General features: G+C 47.0%; 1 protein-coding gene across 1 annotated transcript; it reads right to left on the bottom strand.

The window, feature by feature from the left end:
• Window positions 1-733: 733 nt before the first annotated feature.
• LOC134337100 (hemagglutinin/amebocyte aggregation factor-like) lies at window positions 734-17329 on the bottom strand. Its single transcript, XM_063031943.1, has 5 exons — window positions 17212-17329; window positions 16160-16238; window positions 4425-4613; window positions 1455-1607; window positions 734-794 (listed from the first exon to the last, which is right to left on the bottom strand). The coding sequence occupies exons 1-5, from the start codon at window positions 17282-17284 to the stop codon at window positions 734-736; spliced, it is 555 nt and encodes a 184-aa protein (XP_062888013.1). The 5' UTR covers window positions 17285-17329.
• Window positions 17330-23252: the final 5923 nt, after the last annotated feature.

Genomic DNA, 23252 nt, shown 5'->3' on the forward strand with positions numbered 1-23252 from the left:
AAGGCCAGGCAGCATCTCTAGGAAGAGGTACAGTCGACGTTTCAGGCCGAGACCCTTCTTCCTAGAGATGCTGCCTGGCCTGCTGCGTTCACCAGCAACTTTCATGTGTGTCACCAGAGATTTGTAGAGTTGCAACATGACCTCTCTACTCTTGAACCCAACCTCCTTATTAATGAAGCTTAGCATCCCATAGGCCTTCTTAACTATCCTATCAACTATCCTATCCTAGCTCCTATTGGTGCTAGGAGCCTGGACACACTTGTGGACACCCAGCACAATCTCGCTGATTTGATTTGACGCAAACGACGAGTTTTACTGTATGTTTCGATGTGACAAATAAAGCTTATTTTTAATCGTACAAGGAGAGTCTGTGCAGGCAGGCAACGACTTTTTTCCTTGGGGCGGGCCCCTCTGTACAGAAAGACAGGGAGGGAGAGGACGGGGAGAGAGAGAACAAGAGAAATGGAGAGAGGGGAGGATAGACAGAAGAAGGAAAAGAGAGTGAGAAAGGTGGAGAGAGAGAGGAGAGAGAGGGAGTACGATGAAGGGAGGTAGAGAGAGACAGAGACAGGAGAGGCGGAGGGAGGGAGGAGAAAGAAAGCAGAGCTGAGATGGAAAGAGAGAAGGGGACAGGGAATGAAGAGAAAGAGGAGAGAGAAAGAGAGGTGTATAAAATCGTGAAGGCACAGAGTGCAAATAAAGTAATTATTTATTGAGGTCTCGTGCCTTCCCTTCATGGTTGAAACATGTTCGTAGAGACCATTGCGCAGTAGCGGAATTGCCAGCGACGTTCTCTGCAAGAGAAAAGAAGACAGTCGGTGGACGGGACAGTTGACTGGGGAGTTCAGGGGCCACTGTGGAGCGAGAGAGAGAGAGAGAGAGAGACCGACTTCCCATGCGTTATGAGTGACTCTTGCGGCGGCATCTCTGTGAGGGAACAGCTTCACACCTTCGATCAGCCCCGGATTAAACCAGAGCTGAGCCCCAACAGGGGGCGGTAATCAGCCGCGGATTCCGATCGCAGGAACGGCACTCGGACGTGGAGCAAATAGGAGGCGCGTCCTCCCCACAGCCTCACGCAGTGTGACACTTCCTTCTCGCCACCCCTCCCACAGTGTGACTATCCCTCAGTACAGGCTCTATCACAGTCAGACGGCCTTTTGCCATTGGTCCGTAGAGTCATACAGGGGGGGAAGCAGGCCCTTCGGCCCAAACCATCCATGCTGACTGTGTTCTCCAGTGAGCTAGCCCCCTCAGTCTGCGTTTCGCCCACAGCCGTCTAAACCTCCTACTTCTCCAAATAGTTTTTAAACATTGCAAATGTGCCCGCCTCAACTGTTCATTTCAAGTATACACCGCCCTCCTCGTGAAGAAGCTGCCCCTGATGTTCCTTTTACACCTTTCGCCTCTGGTTTCAAACCTCCTCCATGGTCTGAGGGGGTCACCTTACGTACCCGCTCTGGTTCTCATGGTGACGCACGATTCCGGCCAGGTAGTGATCGGCCGGGACCTCCCAGCTGAAGTACTCGTTGCGCTGGTTGACGTAGGGGGACCAGGCACAGCCCCGGAAACAAACGCGGCCAGCTTCACAGCAGTAGAACCTCCACCTGGGAACAAGACAAGAAGCCGGGCGTCACTCATCCGACCAGCAATCTCCGGCCCAGCGGGGAGGGCATGTTACACGATACCTAAAACTGGTGAAGGCTTTGCCGCTGTCTGCAGCAGGACAGCAATCAGCAGAGCGCAGAATGGCTGGTGGAAAATTAGTGTGAAATGGTGCAGTGTACACACCCCACTTGAATTTAAAGTGATTGGAGGAAAGTATAGCGTGTCCCGAGGTAGGTATGTTTTACAGAGAGTGATTGGTGGGTGGAATGCTTTACTAGGGGTGATGATAGAGGCAGATACATTAGAGACATTTAACTTAAACAGGCACAGAGATGATAGAAAAATGAAGGGCTTTGTTGCAGGGAAGGGTTAGTTTGATCTTAAAGTAAATTAAAAGATCAGCACAGGATTGTGGGCTAAAGGGTCTGTACTGTTCCATGTGCTATGCTCAATGTTCAAGAACAGTTAGTTCCCCTAATCATTCAGTTCGTGGAGAAGCCCAAAAACCTGCAACACTATGACCACTTTGTACTAAAAGGATATTTTACTTTTACTCTAATTGTAAAAATGTTGTATTATCTATGCTCTTGTAAATGCTGCTTGTGCTACGTGCTACGATGCTGCTGCACTTTCTACATTTTACTTGTGAAGACGTGGACTGTGCAGATGACGATAAACCTGTATTCAAAACACTCGGGAAGTTCGACAGCACGCAGGACACAGCAAGTCCCACCCACACTCCGACCCTTACTCCCCCACCCTCACTGCCCCATCCCTACACTCTCCCGCACTGCCCACCACACTCGCCTTCACTGCCCTACCCGCACCCTCTTCCTCTCTCTCCCCCACCCACACCCTCTCCCTTGCTTCCCCACACTCACCAACACCTTCTCCCTCATTCCCCCACCCTCACTCTCTACCTCAATTCCCCACATTCTCCGTATTCTCCACTAGCCTATCCGTACCCTCTCCATCACCCCCGCCACAACCTCTCCCTCACTCCCCCACCCAACTCCCTCCCTCAATTGCTCACACAAACTCACACCCTGTTTCCCCTCCACCCTCTCTCCCACTGCCCACACACAACCTCACCCTCACTCCGTCACCCTCTCTCTCACTGCCCCACCGACACCCTCTCCCTAACTGCCCTACCCACCCTTCCTCGCTCTCTCTCTCTCTCTCTAGCCCTCACCTACCCCTTCTCCCACAAAACCGCTCACCCTCTTTCCACCACTCCACCCTCTTCCGCACTCACCCGCCCCACCCTCTCCCTCACTCCTCCACCCACACCCTCTCCCTGAATCAGAGGAGGATGAAGGGAGGATGAACTAGGAGGGGACTAAATGAGGTAGATATTTTACCCGCGGTGCAGGAGCCTCAGACAAGGACCATAGATGTACAGTGAGGGGGGAGGTTTGCAGGAGATCTGTGTGTGCCTGGACGCTGGTCACACTGACCAGACCGCCGAGACAGATATTAAATCGTTGGGACGTGTTGGGATACAGACCTACCACGGGTAAATAAGGGTAGATGGGTGCAAGCGGTGGAACGGATCCGCTGGACTAAATGGTCTGTTTGAATGCTGATGAAGTCCCTGGAAACTGAGGAACAGTGGAGTATGAAAGAGGGAAAAAGGAGAGGAGGGCGAAGTGGGGGGGGAGTTTGAGAGAGAGAGAAGGAGGGGGGCAGAGTGAGACAGACCCAAGAGAGGTGGAGAAACTGGGGGATAGCGAGGGAGAGGGAGAGAAAAAAGGGGAGGGGTGGAGAGAGATAAGACAGAGAAAGAGAGAGACGACAAGGGAGGGAGGCAGAGAGAGAGGAGAAGAGGGAGAGGCAGGAAGAGGTGAGAAGGAAAGAGAAAGGGGAGAGAATGAGAACGAGAGAGACGGGTGAAGAAAGGGGGAAAGAAAGGAGAGGTAGAAAGAATGAGAGAGGACGAGGGAGAGGAGCACGAGAGAGAGAGGGGAGATGGGGAAAGAGAACAGAAGGTAAGGAGAAAAAGATGGGAGAGGGAGAGGCAGAAAGGGGGAGAAAAAGAGAGGCAGACAGAGGTAGGGAACGAAGAGAAAAGGAAATAAAGCTGAAGAGAAAGAGAAGGAGAAGGGAGGAAGGATGAAGAGATTGGGCAAGGAAGGAAGATGTGAAGAATGGAGAGGAGGAGGCTGTGGATCGGGAAGGGAGAAATGAGACTTCCCTACGTCCCTACAACCACGCAGTGCTTGAACCGACCTGCAGAGCACCTCTGCACTATTGTGTTGTTTTATATAATTGACTTGTTCGGTACAATTTATTTCTACGTTGCCTTGTATAATTACTGTATAATTCATGTACAACGTTCTATAGTCCATGCCTATGTGTCTATGTGCCTGTGATACTGCTGCGAGCAGGGTTCGAATTAAACCTGTACCTGACACCTGACAGCGGCTAGGAGGGAGGGATGAGGGTGCGATCTGCGTGGAGTTCGTGAGTTCTCCCTGTTATCTCCCGGATGCTCCGGTACTCTCCCACGTCGCACAGACGTGCGGGTCTTTTCGCAGGTGTGTGGGTGAGGGGTAAAATTGACGGTAACGAAGGGGAAGGCGGTTAATGAATGGGATCGCCGGCAATGTTCTGAAAAGAGACAGAGGTGCGATGGGCTGAGTGGCCTCTTCCCGTGCCAGTGTGAAGTGACGGGGACCGAGACAGATTTTGCGCAAATGCAGGTCAGTGGCGGAAGTGTGCACTGTAAGTGAGGCATAGAGCCCTAACCAGGCAGCACTGCAAAGGACGCGACGCCCGACCAGTGGAAGGACCCGCACTCGGGGAAAGGGGATTACTTCCGATCCTTTTGGATGTCGCCTCGGAGATTCTCCGCCCCGCAGATCAGAGCCTCGGACGGGCAGGAGAAATTTATTCCCTCGTCGAATCTGTTGACGTAGTCTGTCCAGGAACAGCTAACGTGACCCTGGAAAGTTGATTTACAGGCAAAATCCCAAACTCTTTCCTCCGTCTTGTTATTGAACTGGCTGAAGAGTAAATAAAAAGATCACAGTTCAAGTGATTCGTCTCCACTTTGGAGACCCTTTCAGTGCTGTACCTTTGTGCTAAATCGGCTTCCCTAGAAACTTTGATTCCCTACCATCGTTAGTACGTATAGTAGGCCAACATCCATTATCAAAGTCACCCACCAACCGGGCCATGCCATCTTCTCGCAGCGACCATTAGGTACAGAAGCCTGAAGCTCCACGGCATCAGGTTCAGCAACAGCTATTTCTCTTGAACCATGCGGTTCTTGAACCAACTGGCAGGACCCTAATCACTACAGTTTAGCAACACGATGACCACTTCGATCATTTTGCAAAAAAAAAAAATCCATTGCTATAATTGTGCTTTTGGAAAAGCTGTATAAGATGTTTAGCTGTTTAGTGTGAATGTGTGTAACAGATGCTATGCGCTTGTGATGCTGCTTCAAGCAGGTTTTTCATTACACCTGTGCGTACGTGTACTTGTACACATAACTCTAAACTCGATACAGACTGTAAACTTCAGGTAACTGGTATTCACTCCGCCCCTTATGTCTCTCTTCCTGATCTGCTCAGATCTACACTCACTCAGATCCCTGTCACAGGTCAGGTAGGATCTGCAGAGGGAGAAACGGTTTCTCAGGTCGATGACGTAACTCCACCATGCACGGTCCCAGGCCCAGGCGCGAACGGAGAAGGGTTGGGCATGAGGCTAGCAACCTCACCTCGTTAAAAAAAAACACAAAGCTACACAAACATCAACGTGAGCTCCAAAGACCTCATCCCTGGAAAAGGAATTTCCTCGCATGGAAGACATATAAAGTTGTGTCGTTATAGAGTTCTTAGAACATGACAATATAGAAATAGGCCCTTCGGCCCATCTAATCCGTACCGAACCATTAATCTGCCTAGTCCTATTGACCTGTACCCAGACCATAGCCCTCCATACCCTTCCCTAGCATATACTTATTCCAATTTCTCTAAAATGCTGAAATCGCCACCGCATCCATCAGTTGGGCTGGCAGCTCGTTCCACACACGCACCACACTCTGCGCGAAGAAGCTAACCCTCACGTTCCTCTTAAGCATTTCACCTTTCACCCTTAATCCGGGACATCTAGTTCTAGACTCACCCAACCTCGGTGGAAAAGGCCTGCTTGCATTTACCCTACGCATGCTCCTCATAATTTTGTATAACTCTATCGATCTTATACGTTCTATGGAACAAAGTCCCAAGCTATTCAACCTTTCCCTACAACTCCAAATGTTAAGTCCCAGCAACGTCCTTGTAAGTTTTCTCCGCACCATTTCTATCTTATTTACATCTCTCCTGTAGATAAGTGACCAAAACTGGACACAATACTCCAGATTAAGCCTCACCAACGTAACATCCCAACTCCTCTACTCAATACATTGATCTGTTGTTATTGTTCAGTCGCTAAGCTGGGTCCGACTCTTCGTGACCCCGTGGACTCCTGCACACCAAGCCTTCTTGTCGGAAACTGCCTCTCTAAGTTCCCCCAAGGTCATGCGCGTTGTCTGAGTAATATTATCTATCCATCGTAGCCTCTGTCGTCCTCTCCTTCTTTTGCCTTCTTTACCTAACATGCGAGTCTTCTCCAAGGAATCCTGTCTTCTCATGATGTGGCCAAAGTATTTCAGATTTTGTCTCATAATCAAGCCTCCTAGCGAGCGGTCTGGCTGCATTTCTTCAGGTATTGACTTGTTGGATCTTCTTGCTGTCCAACGAACCCTTCACACTTTCCTCCAGCAACCAAGTTCAAAGGCGTCGATTCTTTTGTATTCAGCCTCACTAATAATCCAGCTCTCACAGCCATACATCACAACTGGAAATACCAGAGACGTGACTGTACGGATCTTCCTAGACAACCTTACGTCTCTGCTCTTCAGTATTTTAACTAAATTTGCCATTGCTGACCTCCCCAGAAGTAAGCGTCGTTTAACTTCGTGGCTGCAGTTACCATCTATAGAATTCTTTAAACCGAGGAAGACAAAATCCGTCACTGCTTCCATTTCCTTTCCAATTATTACCAAAGAGTTAAGAGGGACGGTTGACATAATATTGGTTTTCTTAATATTGAGCAACAAGCCAGCTTTTGCACTTCCTTCTTTCACTTTTATTAAAAGTTTCCTCAGATCCTCCTCACTTTCAGCCATTAAAGTAGTATCATCTGCATATCTGAGGTTGTTAATATTTCATCCGGCAATTTTGATTCCAACATTTGAGTCCTTTAGACCAACATTCCTCATGATGTGTTCAGCAAATAGATTAAATAAGTAGGGTGACAGTATGCAACCTTGTTGTACTCCTTTCCCAATCTTGAACCAGTTTGTTGTTCCGTATTCATTTCTAACTATTGCTCCTTGTTCTTCGTGCAAGTTTCTCGTAAGGCGGATCAGATATCGAGAAGATATACCACTTCTTTAAGGGTTTGCCATAGTTTATTATGGTCCACACTGTCGAAGGCTTTAGAGTAGTCAATGAGACATAAATAAATACTTCTCTGGAATTCCCTCGATTTCTCCATTATCCAGCGTAGGTTAGCAATATGGTCTCTGGTGCCCCCGCCTCTTCTAAAACCAGCTTGTACATCTGGCAGTTCTCGTTCCATATATTGCTGGAGTCTTGCTTGCATGATCTTTAGCATTACCTTGTTAGCATGCGAAATTCATAAAATTGTTTGGTAATTTCAACAATCCTTTAATTTTTCCTTCTTGAGAATTGGGGAAAAAACTGATCTTTTCCAGTGTAAAGGCCATTGTTTTATTTTCCGGATCTGCCGGCGAATTGCAGGCAACACTTTTACAGCATCACCTGTTATAGTTTCAAACAATTCAACTGCAATCCCGTCACATCCTGCAGCCTTATCATTGTCAATGTTTTCGATTGTTTATTTGACTTCATTTTCCAAAATGACCGGCTCTAGATCGATGAGGGGGTCATTGCAAGTGTCTTCGCTATTGGGATCTTTCCTGTGCAATTCTTTTGTGTATTCCTAATATCGCTTTATGATGTCTTCTGCTTCTGTAAGGTCCTGCTTTCTTTGTTTTACACTATAGGTATTTTTGCATGAAATGTTCCTTTGATTTCTCTAATCTTCTTGAATAGATCGCTTGTTTTTTTTTCCCAGTTCTGTAGCTTCTTCAGCTTTTTTGCATCGCTCCTTTAAGTAAGTTTCCTTATCTTTCCCTGCTACTCTCTTGAACTGCGTTCGGTCGGAGGAATTTGTTCCAATCTCCATTGGCCTCCACTTCTCTTCGCTGCTCAGCCACTTGCAGAGCCATTTTGCTTTCCTGGTCTTCTTCTGGTTTGCAATATTTTTTGTTGCCACCTCTTGTATAATGCTCCTTACTTCTATCCATAGAGCTTCTGGCATTCTCCCTCCCAGGTTTCATCCATCGAATCTGTTCTTCACCTCCACAGCATATTCTTGAGGGACGCTATCCTCATCAAACCTTGCTGGTACGTTGCTTTTCCTGATGCTCTTCAGTTTCGTCCTGAATTTGCAACAAGCAGCTCACGGTCTGAGCCACAATCTGCTCCTGGTCTTGTTTTAGCTGACAAGATAGAGCTCTTCCATCTCTGATTGCAGAATATATAGTCAATTGCTTTCAGTGTTGACCGTCTGGTGATGTCTATGTATAGAGCTATTGAAAGAGCGTATTTGCTATAACCAAAGAGTTAACTTGGCAAAATTCTGCCAGCCGATGTCCTGCTTCATTCCGTCCTCCAAGGCCAAAGTTGACCGTTACCTCAGGTGTTCTGTGATTTCTAACTTTGACATTCCAGTCCCAATGATAAATGTAACGTCCTTTTTGGTGTCACATCCAGAGCGTGCTGTAGTTCTTCATAAAAGTGGATAATTTCATCCCCTTTGGCATCTGTGGTTGAAGCATAAACTTGGATCACTGTGATGTTGAAAGGCTTGCCTTGAGGTCGTAATGCGATCATTTTATCATTTTTTGGAGTTGTATCCCATCACTGATTTTGGTACTCTTTTTTTTTGACAATTAAAACTACTCTATTCTGTCTGCAGGTTTCCTGCCCACAGTGGATCTGGTAACTGTCTGATGTAAAGTGACCCATTTCAGTCCACTTTAGTTTGTTAATTCCCAATATGTCAACTTTTCGTCTTGCCATCTCGTTTTTGACCACATCTAGTTTATCTTGATACATGGATCTTACATTTCAGGTTCCAATGGCATATCGATCTTTACAACATCGGACCGTCTTTTCATTTCCAGGCACATCAGCAGCTGGACGTCCCCTCAGCTTTAATCCAACCACGTCATTAGCTCCGGTACTATTCTGTCAGGCTCACCGGCCTTCAATATCCTGGCTTATACTTAGAACCTTTCTTAAACAACGGAACAACGTTAACTATCCTCCAATCCTCCGACACTTCACCTGTGGGTAAGGATGTTTTAAATATCTCGGCTAGGGCCCCTAAACTTTCTGCATTAACCTTCCACAGGGTCTGAGGGTACACGTAGTCAGGACCTGGGGATTTATCCACCCTAATTTTCCACAAGACAACAAGCACCTCCCGAGTAAATACAGATACAAAAAAAAACACGTTTTAAAATCTACCCCATCTCTTTCGGCTCCACGCATGGATTATTATTAATCTTCCAAAGGACAACTTTTGGCCCATGATATCATTTTGCTCTCAATATATCTGTGGAAACCCTAAGGATGCTCCTTCACCTTGTCTGCTAGAGCAACCTCATGTCTTCTTTTATCCCTCCTGATTTCCTTCTTAAGTGTTCTCTTGCATTCCGTATACTCCTTCAGTACCGCATTTGTTCATACCTGCTAGGCACCTCCTCCTTCTCACTAAACAAGTCTTCTCTAGAAAAAAAAGGTATCTTTGATATCCTTGCCTTTTATTCAGACAGGAACATATAAACTTCCTATTTTCAAAAATGTCATTTTTGAAGGCCTCCCACTTACCCAGTACACCTTTACCATAAAAAACAATCTGTCCCAGTCCACACTTGCCAGATACTTTCTAATACCATCAAAATTGGTCTCACCCTAAGTTAGAATCTCGGCCCCAGGACCAGGCCCACTCTTTTCCCTAAATTATATTGAAACTAATAGCAGTATAATCACTAGATGCAAAGTTCTCCCTTACACAAGCTTCTGTCACCTGTCCAGTCTCATTCCCTAATAGGACATCTAGTATGGCACAGTCTCCAGCTGGGGCTTCTCTGTACTGATTAAGGAAACTTTCCTGAACAGATTTGGCAAACTCTATCCCGACTAGCTCTTTTACAGTATAGGAGCCCCAATCAATGTGTAGAAAGTTAAAATTATCTACTATCACAAACTTACGTTTCTTGCTCAGACTGCGATCTCTCTACAAATTTGATCCTCTAAATCCCGAGTCTGTTGGGTGGTCTATAAATATAATCCTACTAGAGGTCATACCTCTCTTATTCCTCAGTTATATCCATAAAACCTCACTAGATGACCTCTCCAGTCTGTCCTAACTTAGCACTGCCGTGACATTTCCCCTAACTAATAATACCACCAATCGCTCTTTTAATCCCTCCAGCTCTATCACTTCTCAAAGAACAGAACCCCGGAACATTGAGCTACCAGTCATTCCCCTCCTGCAACCAAATCTCACTAATGTCATAATTCCACGTGCTGATCTATGCCCTACGCTCATCCGCCTTTCCCACAATATTTCTTGCTTTGAAATACCCCCGATTGAGTACCTGGTAAGGTTCTTGAAACTGTGCCGACCAACTGGAGGGTATATTCAGGGACATTTTCGACCTCTCATTGCTACAGTCGGAAGTTCCCACCTATTTCAAATGGGCCAGAATTATACCAGTGCCCAAGAGTATCGTCCAGTAGCACACTTGTCTACGGTGGAAAAAAATGCTTTGAGAGATTGCTTATGACCAGAATCAACTCCTGCCCCAGCAAGGACCTGAACCCACTGCAATTTTCCTATCGCTACAATAGGTTTATGGCAGACGCAACCTCAATGTTTTTCCACACGGCCATAGATCACCTGGACAATGCAGACACCCATGTCAGGTCGCTCAGCGGTTAATGCCATCATTCCTACAGTCTTGGTCGATAAGCTACAGAACCTGGGTCTCTGTACCTCCCTCTACAATTGGATCCTTGACTTCCTAACCGGAAGACCAGGACACTGGCGCACCTCAGGGATGTGTGCTTAGCCCACTGCTCTACCCTCTCTATACCTATGACAGTGTGGCTAGGCATAGCTCAAATGCCATCTAGAAATTTGCTGACGATACAACCACTGTTGGTAGATACTTAGATGGAGACGAGAGGGCGTACAGGAGCGAGATATACCAGCTTGTTGAGTGGTGTCGCAGCAACAACCTTGCACTCAACGTAGGATCAGAGCTAATTATGGGCTTAAGAAAGGGTAGGACTCCGAATCACGAACCAATCCTTATAGAGTGATAAGAAGTGGAGAGAGTGGGCAATTTCAAGTTCCTGGCTGTCGAGATCTCTGAGGATCTACAGTGGTGCTAGAAAATTCGTGAACCCTGTAGAATTTTCTCTATTTCTGCATAAATATGACCTAAGCAGATCAGATCTTCACACAAGTCCTAAAACTAGATAAAGAGAACCCAATTAAATAACAACACAAAAAAGTTAGACTTGTTCATTTATTTATTGAGAAAAATTATCCATTATTACATGTATTTGATGGAAAAAGTATGTGAACCTCTGGGGTAATGTCTCCGACAAAAGCTGCTTGGAGTCAGGTGTTACAATCAATGAGATGAGATGGGAGATGTTGGTTGTGAAGGTGCTCTGCCGTAAAAAAAGACCCACAAAGTCAGGTTACTGACAGAGCCTGCTCTTCTCTAGAAAAATCTGTTGAAGTGCACGATGCCTCAATCGAACCAACTTTCAGCGGACCTTAGAAGAAGAATTGCACAGATGCACGGAGTTGGATTTCTAAAGACCTGGGTGTTCATCAGTCCACAGAAAGAGAAATTGTCTACAAATGGAGGAAGTTCAGTACTGTTGCTATTCTCCCTAGGAGTGGGCGTGCTGCAAAAATCACATCAAGAGCAATGTTAAAGAAGGTGCAAAAGAACACAAGGATAACGTCAAAAGACCTACAGAAGTCTCTAGGACATTCCTGTTCATGTGTCTGCTGTAATAAAAACACTGAACAAGAATGGTATTCATAGAAGGACACCACTGCTCTCAAAAAAAAAACACGTCTCAAATTTGCAAAAGACCACCTGGACCACGCTTCTACGGCAATGTTGTGGACAGATGAGAGAAAAGTTGAATTTTGTTTTGTCAGAAATGCACATTGCTATGTTTAGAGGAAAAAGGGAACTGCACACCAACACCAAAACCTCGTCGCAACTGTGAATGGTGAAAGGAGCATTGTGTTTTCGGGGTGCTTTGCTGCCTCGGAGCCTGGACAGCTTGCTGTCGTTGAGGGAAGAAGGAATTCAAAGTTGTGTCAAGCCGTTTTACAGGAGAATGTCGGGGTAGCAGTCCGTCACCTGAAGCTTAATAGAAGCTGGATAATGCAACAAGACAATGATCCGAAAGACAAGAGTAAACCAACAGCAGAATGGTTTTAAAAAAAATAAATTTCATGTTTTCGAATGGCCAAGTCAAAATCCTGAAGTTAATCCTCTAGAAATGTTGTGGAAGGCCCTAAAGCAAGCAGTTCATGTAAGGAAGCCCACCAGCATCCTAGAGATGAGGCAGTTTTGTAAGGAGGAATGGCTTAAAATTCCCCCAGGCCGATGTGCAGAACTGATCAACAGTTACCTAAAACGTTCGTTTGAACTTATTGCTGTACAAAGAGGTCACACCAGGACGAAAGTAAAGGATCACATACTTTATCCTGCAAATAGATGAAATACTCAATCATTTTTCTAAATAAATGAATGAACAATTATAATGTTTTATGTGATGTATTTAATTAGGTTCTCTTTATCTAGTTTTAGGACTTAGGTGAAGATTTGGTCAGATTTTGGATCATATTTATGTAAAAATAGAAAAAACTGCGCAGGATTCACTAATTTCATTGCACCGCTGTAACCTGGTCCCAACATATTGATGCAGCTATAAAGAAGACAAGACTGTGGCTATATTTCATTAGGAATTTGAGGAGGTTTGGTTTGTCACCTGACACTCGAATATTTCTGCAGATAAACCGTAGGGAGCGTTCTGGCAGGATTCATCACTGCCTGGTATGGTAGTGGGAAAGTTGTAAAATTAGTCAGCTCCATCTTTGATATTAACCTCCATAGTATTCAAGACATCTTCAAGGAGCGGAGTCTCAGCAGGGTGGCGTCCATAATTAAAGATCCCATCACCCTGTCACGGTCCGCATTCTGGTTCACGGTCCGGTCCGTGGATTCTGTATTCCGGCTATTCCTTGTCTCCCTTGTTCCGTTGGGCACCTTAATTGAGGCACCTGATTCTCGTTTCGAGCTGGCAACTAAATAGCTCTGGGGTCCAGTGATTCCTTGCTGGATCGTCCTCGTCAGTAACCTCAGCAGCAATCTCAGCAGTAACTTCGTCTCTGCTGGGTAGGTACGGCCATTTGCCGCTACCCTGAGTGGGCACTGTCTCTTCGTGTTCTCGTCTCCGCTGAGTGGCTCTGGCCGTTTCGCCGCTACTCTGAGTTGGGAACTGTCTCTTCGTGTCCTGTGCCCAAGTGAGGAGCCCCGGCTCAGTGTTCTGTATCCTGTGTCTAGGTCAAGTCTGGTCCTAGTCCAAGTCAAGAGTCAAGTTCCAAGTCAAGAGTCAAGTTCCAAGTCCAAGTCAAGAGTCAAGTCCTAGTTCAGTCCAAGCCAAGTCCTAGTTCTAGTCAAGAACCAAGTCTATACCCAGGTACCGAGTCCCTGCCAAGACCCGAGTCCAGAGACATGACCTGAGTTCCCTGTCAAGTTTAAGTCCTAAGTCCAAGTCTTCTGGTTTGTCTCTCTTCGTCTACCTTCGTGTTATAATTTTGTCCTCGCTCCTTGGCTTCCCTATCATTCTTAATAAACATAGTCCAGTTCCTAGTACTTCAGTGTCTGTGTCTTGCATTTGGGTCCGCTTCCATCGCACCCGTATGACACACCAAAGCTATGGCCTCTTCCCATTGTTACCATCAGGACCGAGGTACAGAAGCCTGAAGGCATACACTCAGCGATTCATAAACAGCTTCTTTGCCTTTACCCTCCGTTTCCTAAATAGACATTGAACCCATAAACACTACTTCACTTTTATTATAGCTATGTTAACAAATTTTACGACATATGCTGGTGATATTAAACCTGATCCTGATTCTGATTCTGATATATACGCAGCTCAGAACATTAGTCCCACCATAGTTGACCTTTTGATTTCTGACTTTGTACGTAGGCTTAACATCTTTCTACACCAGCACTCCTCTATCTATTCTGGCGCTCTGGTTCCTATCCGCCACAACTCTAGTTTAAACCCCACCCCCATTCCCCGTGCAACACCAGCAAACTTTCCTCCTAGGACATTACTCCTTCTCCAGGTCAGGTGCAAACCGTCCCTCCGGTACAGGTTCCATCTTTCCTGGACGAAAATCTATGTTTCTAAACATGGGTGAAGAGGGCGCGGACTACTGTACAGTATCTCCATTTTCGAGCAAGGGTTACTGACCTGAAATCCTAACTCCATTGCTCCCTTTACGTTCTGTCTGACCAGCTGAGAGTTTTCAACCATCTCTGTTTTCATTCTAGACTTGAAGTACAGTACTGACCCTGTTATTAGAGTCATCGTTATGGAGACTGTCACTTCGGCCCAACTGGACCGTGCGGACAAATGTTATCGCTATAGATGCTGCTTGACCTGCTGAGTCCCTCCAGCACCTGGTATGTGTTGCACCAGAATTCCAGCACCTTCAGTGTCTCTAGTTTGACCAAGATACCAACCTGAGCCTTTTCCATTGATCTGTCCATATCCTTCTCAACATTTTCTATCTATGAACCTGTCCAAATCGGAATTGGAATTTGCTTTATCATTGTCAATGTACCGGGTTACAGTGGAACGCTTGTCGTGCATTATCTTCATACGGATAAAATCATTACACAGTGCATTGAACTACAGCAAGGTAAAACAATAATACAATAATGCAGAATAAAGCGTCATAGCTACAGAGAAAGTGTGGTGCAAGTAATCGATTAAGCGCAAGATCATAACCGGGTAGTTTGCGAGGTCATAGAGTCAATAAACACCACAGTACAGAAACAGATCCTTTGGCCCATATAGTCCATGCTGGATCATTAATCAGCCTAGTCCTATAGACCTGTACACGGACCATGACCCTCCATAACTCACCCATCCATGCTCCTATCCAAATTCCACTTAAGTATTGAAAACAACCCCGAATCCAAAGCGCTGGTAGTTCGTTCCACACTCACACCGCCCTCTGAGTGAAGAATTACCCCCTTACGTTCCCAATTAAGTTCTCACTTTTCACCCTTAACCCATGAACTCTGGCTCTCGTCTCACTCAATCTCGATGGGAAAAGCTTGTTTGCATTTACACCTCATAATTGTGTATACCTCCATCGATTATCCCCTCAATCTTCTACGTTCTAGGGAATAAAGTCCGAACCTATTCAAGCTTTCCCTATAACTCGGGTCCTCAAGTCCCGGCAACATCCTTGTAAATTTTATCTGCACATTTTCAACCTTATTTACATCTTTCCTGCAGGTAGGTGACCAAAACTGGACACGGTACTCCAAATTAGGCCTCACTAATGTTTTATACAATTTGAACATAACATCCTAACCCCTGTATTCATGTATTGCCAATGTGCCAATTGATTTCTGCCAATGTGTCAATGTGCCCAAAGATTTCTTTACGACCATACCTACCCATGGTGCCACTTCCAAGAAATTATAGACCTGTACTTCCATAGCACTCTGTTCCACTGCATTCCTCAGTGTCCGACCTCTCCCCATCTACGACCTACCTGGCTGGTCTTCCAAAAGTGCAACATCTCACACTTGTCTGTGTTAAATTCTTATTGTATCAGCCTCTACCGCTTCCTCCGCATTTACTGTACGTACCAACTTGCCTCTCTAGTTCCCTTTCATCCTTCCCATCTCATCTCATATCGGTGCTGTCTAGTTTTAGTCTCCCCAACCCTGAGAAAACGTCTGTGACAATACACCTAATCTACTCCCCTTCCGATTGTTCAAATCCGTATAAGGTCATCCCTCAGCTCCTTCGCTGCCAGTAAACAGCCTGCCCAGTCTTTCCTTATAACTCAATTCCTCCAGGCCCGGTAACACTGTGAATCTTTTCTGTTCCCTCTCCAGCTTCACTGCATCCTTTTTGTAGGTGGACAAACAGAACTGCACACAACACTCCCAGTATGGTTTCACTCGTGCATTGTACCGCTGTAACCAGGTGTACTGAGGATTTGCAGCGCCTTCTGACTGGGTAATGGACAAGTTCATCCCGACAGCAACACCGTCCCGCGATGGTGTTTACCAGTTCCCGTAAACGGATGGACACATTATCACCTGACAACCATGGAGATCGAACCCCGATACGGGCAGACGTAACTGATGCCCAGGTTGTTCTCCTTTAGCCATCGTCTCTCTGCAAGAAAACGGCTGGAATCAGTGAACTGAATCCGTAACGAGAAATGCAGACGGTTTCACGCTGCAATTGTTCCCGCGGCTGTGCCAACTGTACCGGCAACGAGGCATTTCACGCCGCAGGTGCGCACGGGTCTGGGGAGGGCCCAGTGCGCAGCTGGGAGATGCGGCGCCTTCTCAACGCAGGCAAACTCTGCGCGGAGTTCCCGAGACTACCGAAGCCTCCTCGGCTCCACACCGTCCGGCACCCGGAGGCTCCGCGAGGATCCTCTCGTTCCACCTCCTTAGTGACCATCTCTTCCCCCTCCACCACGCTAAAATCTACCCTTTCCCTTTAACCTCACGGGCCCCGAATCTCCATAAACGCGGAAGAATCAGTAGTGAGCGACGGCGATGAGGGAGCGTTACTATAGGATAACATTGTCAACGGTACTCAGGGAGCGCCACGCTGTAAGAGGAGCGGTACTAAAGGAGCGACACTGCGGGAAGGGCGGCACTGAGGGATCTACGCTTGTTATAACGGAGGAGACGACGCCCGGGAATATGAACAGGGAACAGTGGGGATTCACTCCGAGTCTCACCGAATGAATAACGCCGGAAGGAGTACTGGCGAGCAGGCTACTTCCCACCGACACTGCCTTACCAACTACACTTCAGTGCATCTCCCAGAACGTCCAGCCTCCAATCCCCGCCTTCTTCACAAAAGCATGGAAAGAGGCCACTCATCCCATCGCGTTGCCGCCAGTCCCATTTCATAGACCCATTTCCCTACGATCCCGTTAATTCTACCCCTCACCCACACACTGGGTCAATTCCCGCTCGTCTGTAGGATGTGTGAGGACACAGCGCGCTGACCCATTTGCACCAACCACATAACATTTTTCCACGCCATCCCCCACTACCCCGTCCCCTCCAGATTCTCCCCCTGGCCGCCCTTTGTCGAACCCTGCGCATCTTCCCCGTAACGGGTTGACCTGGCACCGACGTGTAGACCCTCTCCGTAGACAGGAGGGCGGAAAGAAGCAGCAGTCCGCTCGAGGCTGGCATCGGGAGGCCGGGCAGCAGTCGTGGGAATCGAGGGAGGTGGGTTCTCCTCTCACGCCGCTGTTCTGCGTTCAGCACTGAGTTAGTTATTCATTTTTAAGTTCGTGGTCACGCACCTTTCACAGTCCTTGACCAAGAATAATGATGAACAGCGAGGTTCCGGAAGCTGGGTTGAATATTAAAGCGAACGCCCTCTCCGGAGTCGCGGATGGACGAAGCTCTCTCACCCAAGGAGGATGCAGAAGTTGATATTTAATTCGGAAGGGACAAGTTTCCACGGTTACAGAGAGAGGCTGGGCAGGTTTGCTGTGGAACGTAGGAGACTCGGGGATGACCTTAAACAACAAACTCTGCGAGAGGAACTCTGCGGGTCGGGGGGAGGTGGGGGTGGGGAGGAGGTGTGGAGAGGAATTGTGACATTTCGAGTTGAAACATCGTATCATGACAGAGAGAGCCACCTTATAGAGGTGGGTGTGCAACTGTACAAGATCGCCAGGGGTTTGAAAAAGCGAATGCACACAGTCAAAATTCAAGATTCAAAAGTGTTTAGTGTCATTTCCAGTACACACGTTTAAAGGAGAACGAAATAATTGTTAGTCTGGATCCGATGCAGCGCAAAATAAAAACGCAATAAGATAAAGAACACAATAATATATACACAATAAATACAAATATTTAAGGTGGGTTATATACATTGATTGATTGTATGCCCATAAAGTGACGCTGGACACAGAAGCGTCCGCACATAAGACAGCTGACAGGGAATGATAAATACGAGAAATTCTGCAGATGCTGGAGAAATTCAACAGGTCAGGCAGCGTCTATGGAAATGAATAAACCGTCGACGTCTCGGCCGCGACCCTTCTTCAGGACTGGAAAGGAAGGGGAAGACGACAGAATAAAAAGGTGGGGGGGGGGAGGTGTAGCTAGAAGGTGATAGGTGAAGCCAGGTGGGTAAGAAGAGTAAAGGGTTTTGGGTGGGGGAGAAATCCGATAGGAGAGGACAGTGGACCATAGGAGAGAGGGGAGGTGATAGGCAGGTGAGAAGGGTCAGGGGCTAGAGTGGGGAATAGAAGTGAAGGGGAATTTACCGGAAAGAGAAATCAATGTTCATGCCATCAGGTTGGAGGCTGCCCAGACGGAATATAAGGTGTTGCTCCACCATCCTGAAGGTAATCTTATCGTGGCACAAGAGGAGGGCTTGAACCGATATATCAGGAAGGGAATGGGAATCAAAATTAAAATGTTTGGCCACCAGAAAGTTCCGCTTCTGGCAGATGAAGTAGAGGTGCTTGATAAAGCGGTCCCCCAATTTTGACGGATTTACCGATGTAGAGAAAGCCCCATCTTACAGCACCGGACACAATAGACGACCCAACCAGTTTCGCAGGTGAAGTGCGGCCTCATCTAAAAGGACTGGTTTGGGCCCTGAATGAAGGTGAAGGAGGGCAGGTGTAGCACTTCCGCGCTTGCAGGTATAAGTGCCGGGAGGGAGATTAATACGGAGGTTCAGATAGAAGGGAATCACGGAGGGAGCGATCCCGACAGAGAGCGGAGACGTGGGGGTAGGTAATGATGTTTGGTGGTAGGATCACTTTGGAGATGGTGTAAGTTGCGGAGAATGATGTGATGGATGTGGAGATTCGTGGGGTGGTAGATAAGGATTAGAACAATTCTATCACTGTTAAGGAGGTGGGGAGATGGGATCGGCGCGGATGTTCGGGAAATGGAGGAGATGCGGTTGATGGCAACATCAATGGTGGGGGAAGGGTAACCCCGTTCTTTGAAGCAGAAGGACATCTCCGATATCCTGAAAAGGAAAGCCGCATACTGGGAACACATGCGCCGAAGACGAAGGAACTGAAAATAAGGAATAGCGTTGACAATTTGTCTCCGGAAATGGAGACAGAGATCGAGAAAGTGGGGGAGGTATCAGAAATGAACCAAGTGAATTTAAGGGCAGGGTGGAGGTTAGGGGAAAAGTTGATGAAATTGACAAGTGGATCAAATAGTGGTGGCCGCGGTTCGGCGAGGTGTGTTAGTGGGCGGAGGTGTGATCAGCCTACTGTTTAGGGAAAGTAACCGTTTTAATAGCAGGGAAACGGGATCAAAAATTATAGAACACAGAACATTACAGCACAGTACGACAATCCTGTACGACCTTACTCCACGATCAACCTAATCTTCCCTCCTACGTAGTCCACCATTGTCCTTTCATCCACGTGCTTCTCCAAGAGATTCTTAAATGTCCCTAATATATCTGCCTCTACCTCCACCCTTGGCAGTGTGATCCATGCAGCCACCGTTCTCTATGCAAAAAAAAACTTACCTCTGACATGCCCCATAATCACCTTAAATTTATCTCCCCCACCCCACCCTGGGGAAAAGTATCCGGCTGTCCATTCAGTCTTTACCTCTGTCATCTTGTCTCCTCCATCAAATCACAACTCATCGTTTCATGCTCCTTCGCTCCAAAGAGAAAACGCCTAGCTCGCTCATAAATCAAGTTCTCTAATCTATGCATCATTCTGATAAATATCCTCTGCACCCTCTCTAAAATTTCCACAGCCTTCCTATAATGAGGTGACCAAAACTGAAACACAATATTCCAAGTATGGTCTAACCAGCGCTTTATTTTTCTAAGAGCTGAAACATTATTTCGTAGCTCTTGAACTCAATCACTGACTAATGAAGGGCAACACGCCTTTTACCCACCCTAAAATTGCGCATTAACTTTGAAGAATCTATGGAGGTGGATCCAAAATGTGAAGGGGGGGGGGAGAATGAAGATTTTCAGGGGACCTGATGTGCAAGTTGTTCACGCAGATTTGAGGAGGATATGAACCAGGTGCCAGAGGAAGGGGTTGAGGCCGGCACAGTAACAACATTTGGAAGGCATTTGGACGGGTACATGGATAGGAAAGGTTTAGAGGGATATAGATCAATAGGGATTAGCATACGTGCCGGCATGAATGGAATCTGGGATAACACACCATCTGCTACAGGACTTCAACGGCGAAAAACCCTCCCATCTCCTACAGACGCTGCTCGACCCGCTGAGATCTTCCACCAGATGCGTTGCTCCAGATTCCAGCATCCGCAATCTCCCGTGTCTTTACTGTGTTTAGAAACATGGAAATCCTACAGCACACTACAGGCCCTTCGGCCCACAAAGTTGTGCCGAACATGTCCCTACCTTAGAAATTACTTGGGTTACCATAGCCCTCTATTTTTCTGTATCATAAGAGGGCGTTGGTGGCGCACCCAAATGCAAGACAGAGACACTGCAGTTCTAGGAACAGGACTAGGTTTGTCAAGAAAGCAAGGGAAGAAACGACGCTGGACATTGACACAGGCCCTGGACGAGACTGGGATTCAGGGCCCTGGGCTAGGGCTTGGGCTAGAAGCACGGGACCTGGACATGGAACTAGGAGCAAGGATCCTGGACCAGGAACTATGAACACCGGACAGAGCCTGGACAAGGACCCCGAACCTGGGTCTTGGTTGGGACTCGGAACCAGAGCCCGGGTCTAGGCAAGGACTCGAGACTAGGATTTTGGCAAGGAGAGGACGTGGCTACAGGACAGGACGAGGCACGTGGACAGGACGAGAACACAAAGCCTTGACTTGGACAGGACGAGGTTCTTGGGCGTGGCTTGGACGGGACGAGGGAACTCCAGCACCGGACGAGGCTCTTGACCTAGAGCCTCCTTGGAGCGCAGGGGCGGGACCCTTTCGTGGACGCAGGGCCCGGATGACTGTGGAGGTAAACTGCCGAAGATTCGGATGGGGACGATCCAGCACCGGGCTGGGAGAGGTGCTCCTGGGCTGGGCGAGAACACGAAGCCTTGACTAGGACAGGACTGGAACTTGGAACACAGAAACACAGAACACAGAGCCGGGACCCCTCCTTGGGAACAGGACTTAGGGCCGGGACACTTCTTTGACACGGACACTAAACACTGAGACACAACGAGATAGTTCCAAATTCAACAATAGATAGTTCCTTATCTTGGCGTGGCAAGACTCCGGTCTCACTCCGGCGGTTGAATTGACGAGGATACAGGCAAGGCTTTAGAAGGAAAGGGACGGGAACAGTCCAGCCAACAATCCCTGGTTTGCAGAGGTATTTATGTGCCAGACCGAAATGAGAATCAGGTGCCTCAATTAAGGCACCCAACAGGACAAGGGAGAAAACAAGAGAACCCGGAACAAAGATCGATGGACCGGACCGTGAACCGGAATGCGGACATCATGGACCGGACCATGACATTCTAAGCTCCATGTACCTATCCAAAAGTCTCTTAAAATTTTAAGACTATTTATTCAATTTACTGTGAATTCCCGCAAGCAAAAGAATCTCAGGGTTGTATATGGTGACATATATGTACTTTGATAATAAATTTACTTTTCAACCTGGTGCAGTAAAAATATTATTTGCAGCTGCATCACAGACACAAAGCATCAGATACATAACATTTACAAGGAAAACATTAAGTAGAAATGTAACTTACGCAACATTATTTGAAAAATAAAAAATCCATTGTATTACAGTTATATTTCGCTTCATAGATGCTACCTGGCAGTTTACGAAGATCCCACAGCTTTAAGTGCACTGGAAGTTTAATGTGTAATCTTTTTTGTATGAATTATGTTTTTGTATAAGGCTATTTGTGGCAATTATATCCTATATATGCAAACTCTGAAGTTTTGTCAACGCATCCAGGTGAGCACATGGGGAGAAAGCATACTCGATCACTGCTACTCTCCTGTCCTTAACGTTTACAAAGCGCTCCTCCGTCCACCGCTTGGGAAGTCTGATCACACCTCCATCTTGTTTCTGGCCGTCCTGGACTCCCAGTCAGAGTGGGAGTGGGCTCCCTTACCTCTGCCCTTCAACCCAGGAGCCCCCAGGGCTGTGCCCTAGGCCCCTTTCTTTACTCTCTGTACACCCATGACTTTGTCGCCACCCACAGCTCCAATCTGCTAACTAAATTTACCACATTGATTGACCTAGTCTGAAATAAGAATGAGGCAGCCTACAGAGAGGTCATCATCCTGACACAGTTGTGTTAAGAAAACAACCTCTCCGTCGATGTCGCAAAGACAAAGGATCTGGTTGCGGACTGCGGGAGGAACAGAGACAGTCTCACCCCTATTAACATCACTGGATCTGGGGTTGAGAGGGGAGGTTCCTCGAGAACTTTAAGTTCCTCGGTCTACACGTCGCCGAGGACCTCACTGGGTCTGTACATACCGGCCGTGTGGTGAAAAAAAAAACACAACAGTGCCTCTTTCACCTCACACGGTTGAAGAAGTTCGGCACGAGCCCCCAAATCCCAAGGACTTTATATAGGGGCATAATGGAGAAAATCCTGACTGGTTGTGGCGTTGCCTGGTGTGGGAACAGTACTTCCCTCTACCGCAGGACTCTGCAGAGAATGGTGCGGACAGCCTAGCGCATCTGTGGGTGTGAACGTCCATTCAGGACGTTTCCAGTGACAGGTGCGTAAAAAAGGCCCGAAAGATCATTGGGGACCGATTCACCCCAACCACAAACTGTCCCATTTGCAACCGTCCGCAGCATTATAGCCAGGACCAACAGGCTCCAGGACAGCTTCTTCTACAAAGCCATCAGACTGATTAATTCACGCTAATACAATTGTATTTCTATGTTATATTGACTGCGCTGTTGTACATCTTACCGAAAATACTACTTAATGCAAATTACTATAATTTGCACACTGCACATTCAGTCGGAGACATAATGTAAAGATTTTTACTCCTCATGTATATGAAGGATATAAGAGATAAAGTCAATTCCATTCAATTCAAATCCTGTGGCAATAAACTTCAATTTGCACTGGTCTGCTACAGGAGTCACGGGGTGTGTAGCATGATGTCACGTGACTTCGCGCCCTGTACTTGACATCCAGGCGCCGTTTGGTTGGCCCTGTAAGATCACGTGTCT

Source organism: Mobula hypostoma, chromosome 2 (assembly GCF_963921235.1).
Source record: "Mobula hypostoma chromosome 2, sMobHyp1.1, whole genome shotgun sequence".
In the NCBI taxonomy this organism is placed as follows: Eukaryota; Metazoa; Chordata; class Chondrichthyes; order Myliobatiformes; family Myliobatidae; genus Mobula; species Mobula hypostoma.

Excerpts from the sequence above, each read along its gene's own strand:
- LOC134337100 (XM_063031943.1), bottom strand. The coding sequence starts at position 17,284 with ATGCCAGCCTCGAGCGGACTGCTGCTTCTTTCCGCCCTCCTGTCTACG. Across the intron at positions 16,239-17,211 it reads GGTCTACACGTCGGTGCCAG|AGAGACGATGGCTAAAGGAG; the intron begins GTCAACCCGTTA and ends GTTTTCTTGCAG. Across the intron at positions 795-1,454 it reads CACCATGAGAACCAGAGCGG|AGAACGTCGCTGGCAATTCC; the intron begins GTACGTAAGGTG and ends TTTCTCTTGCAG.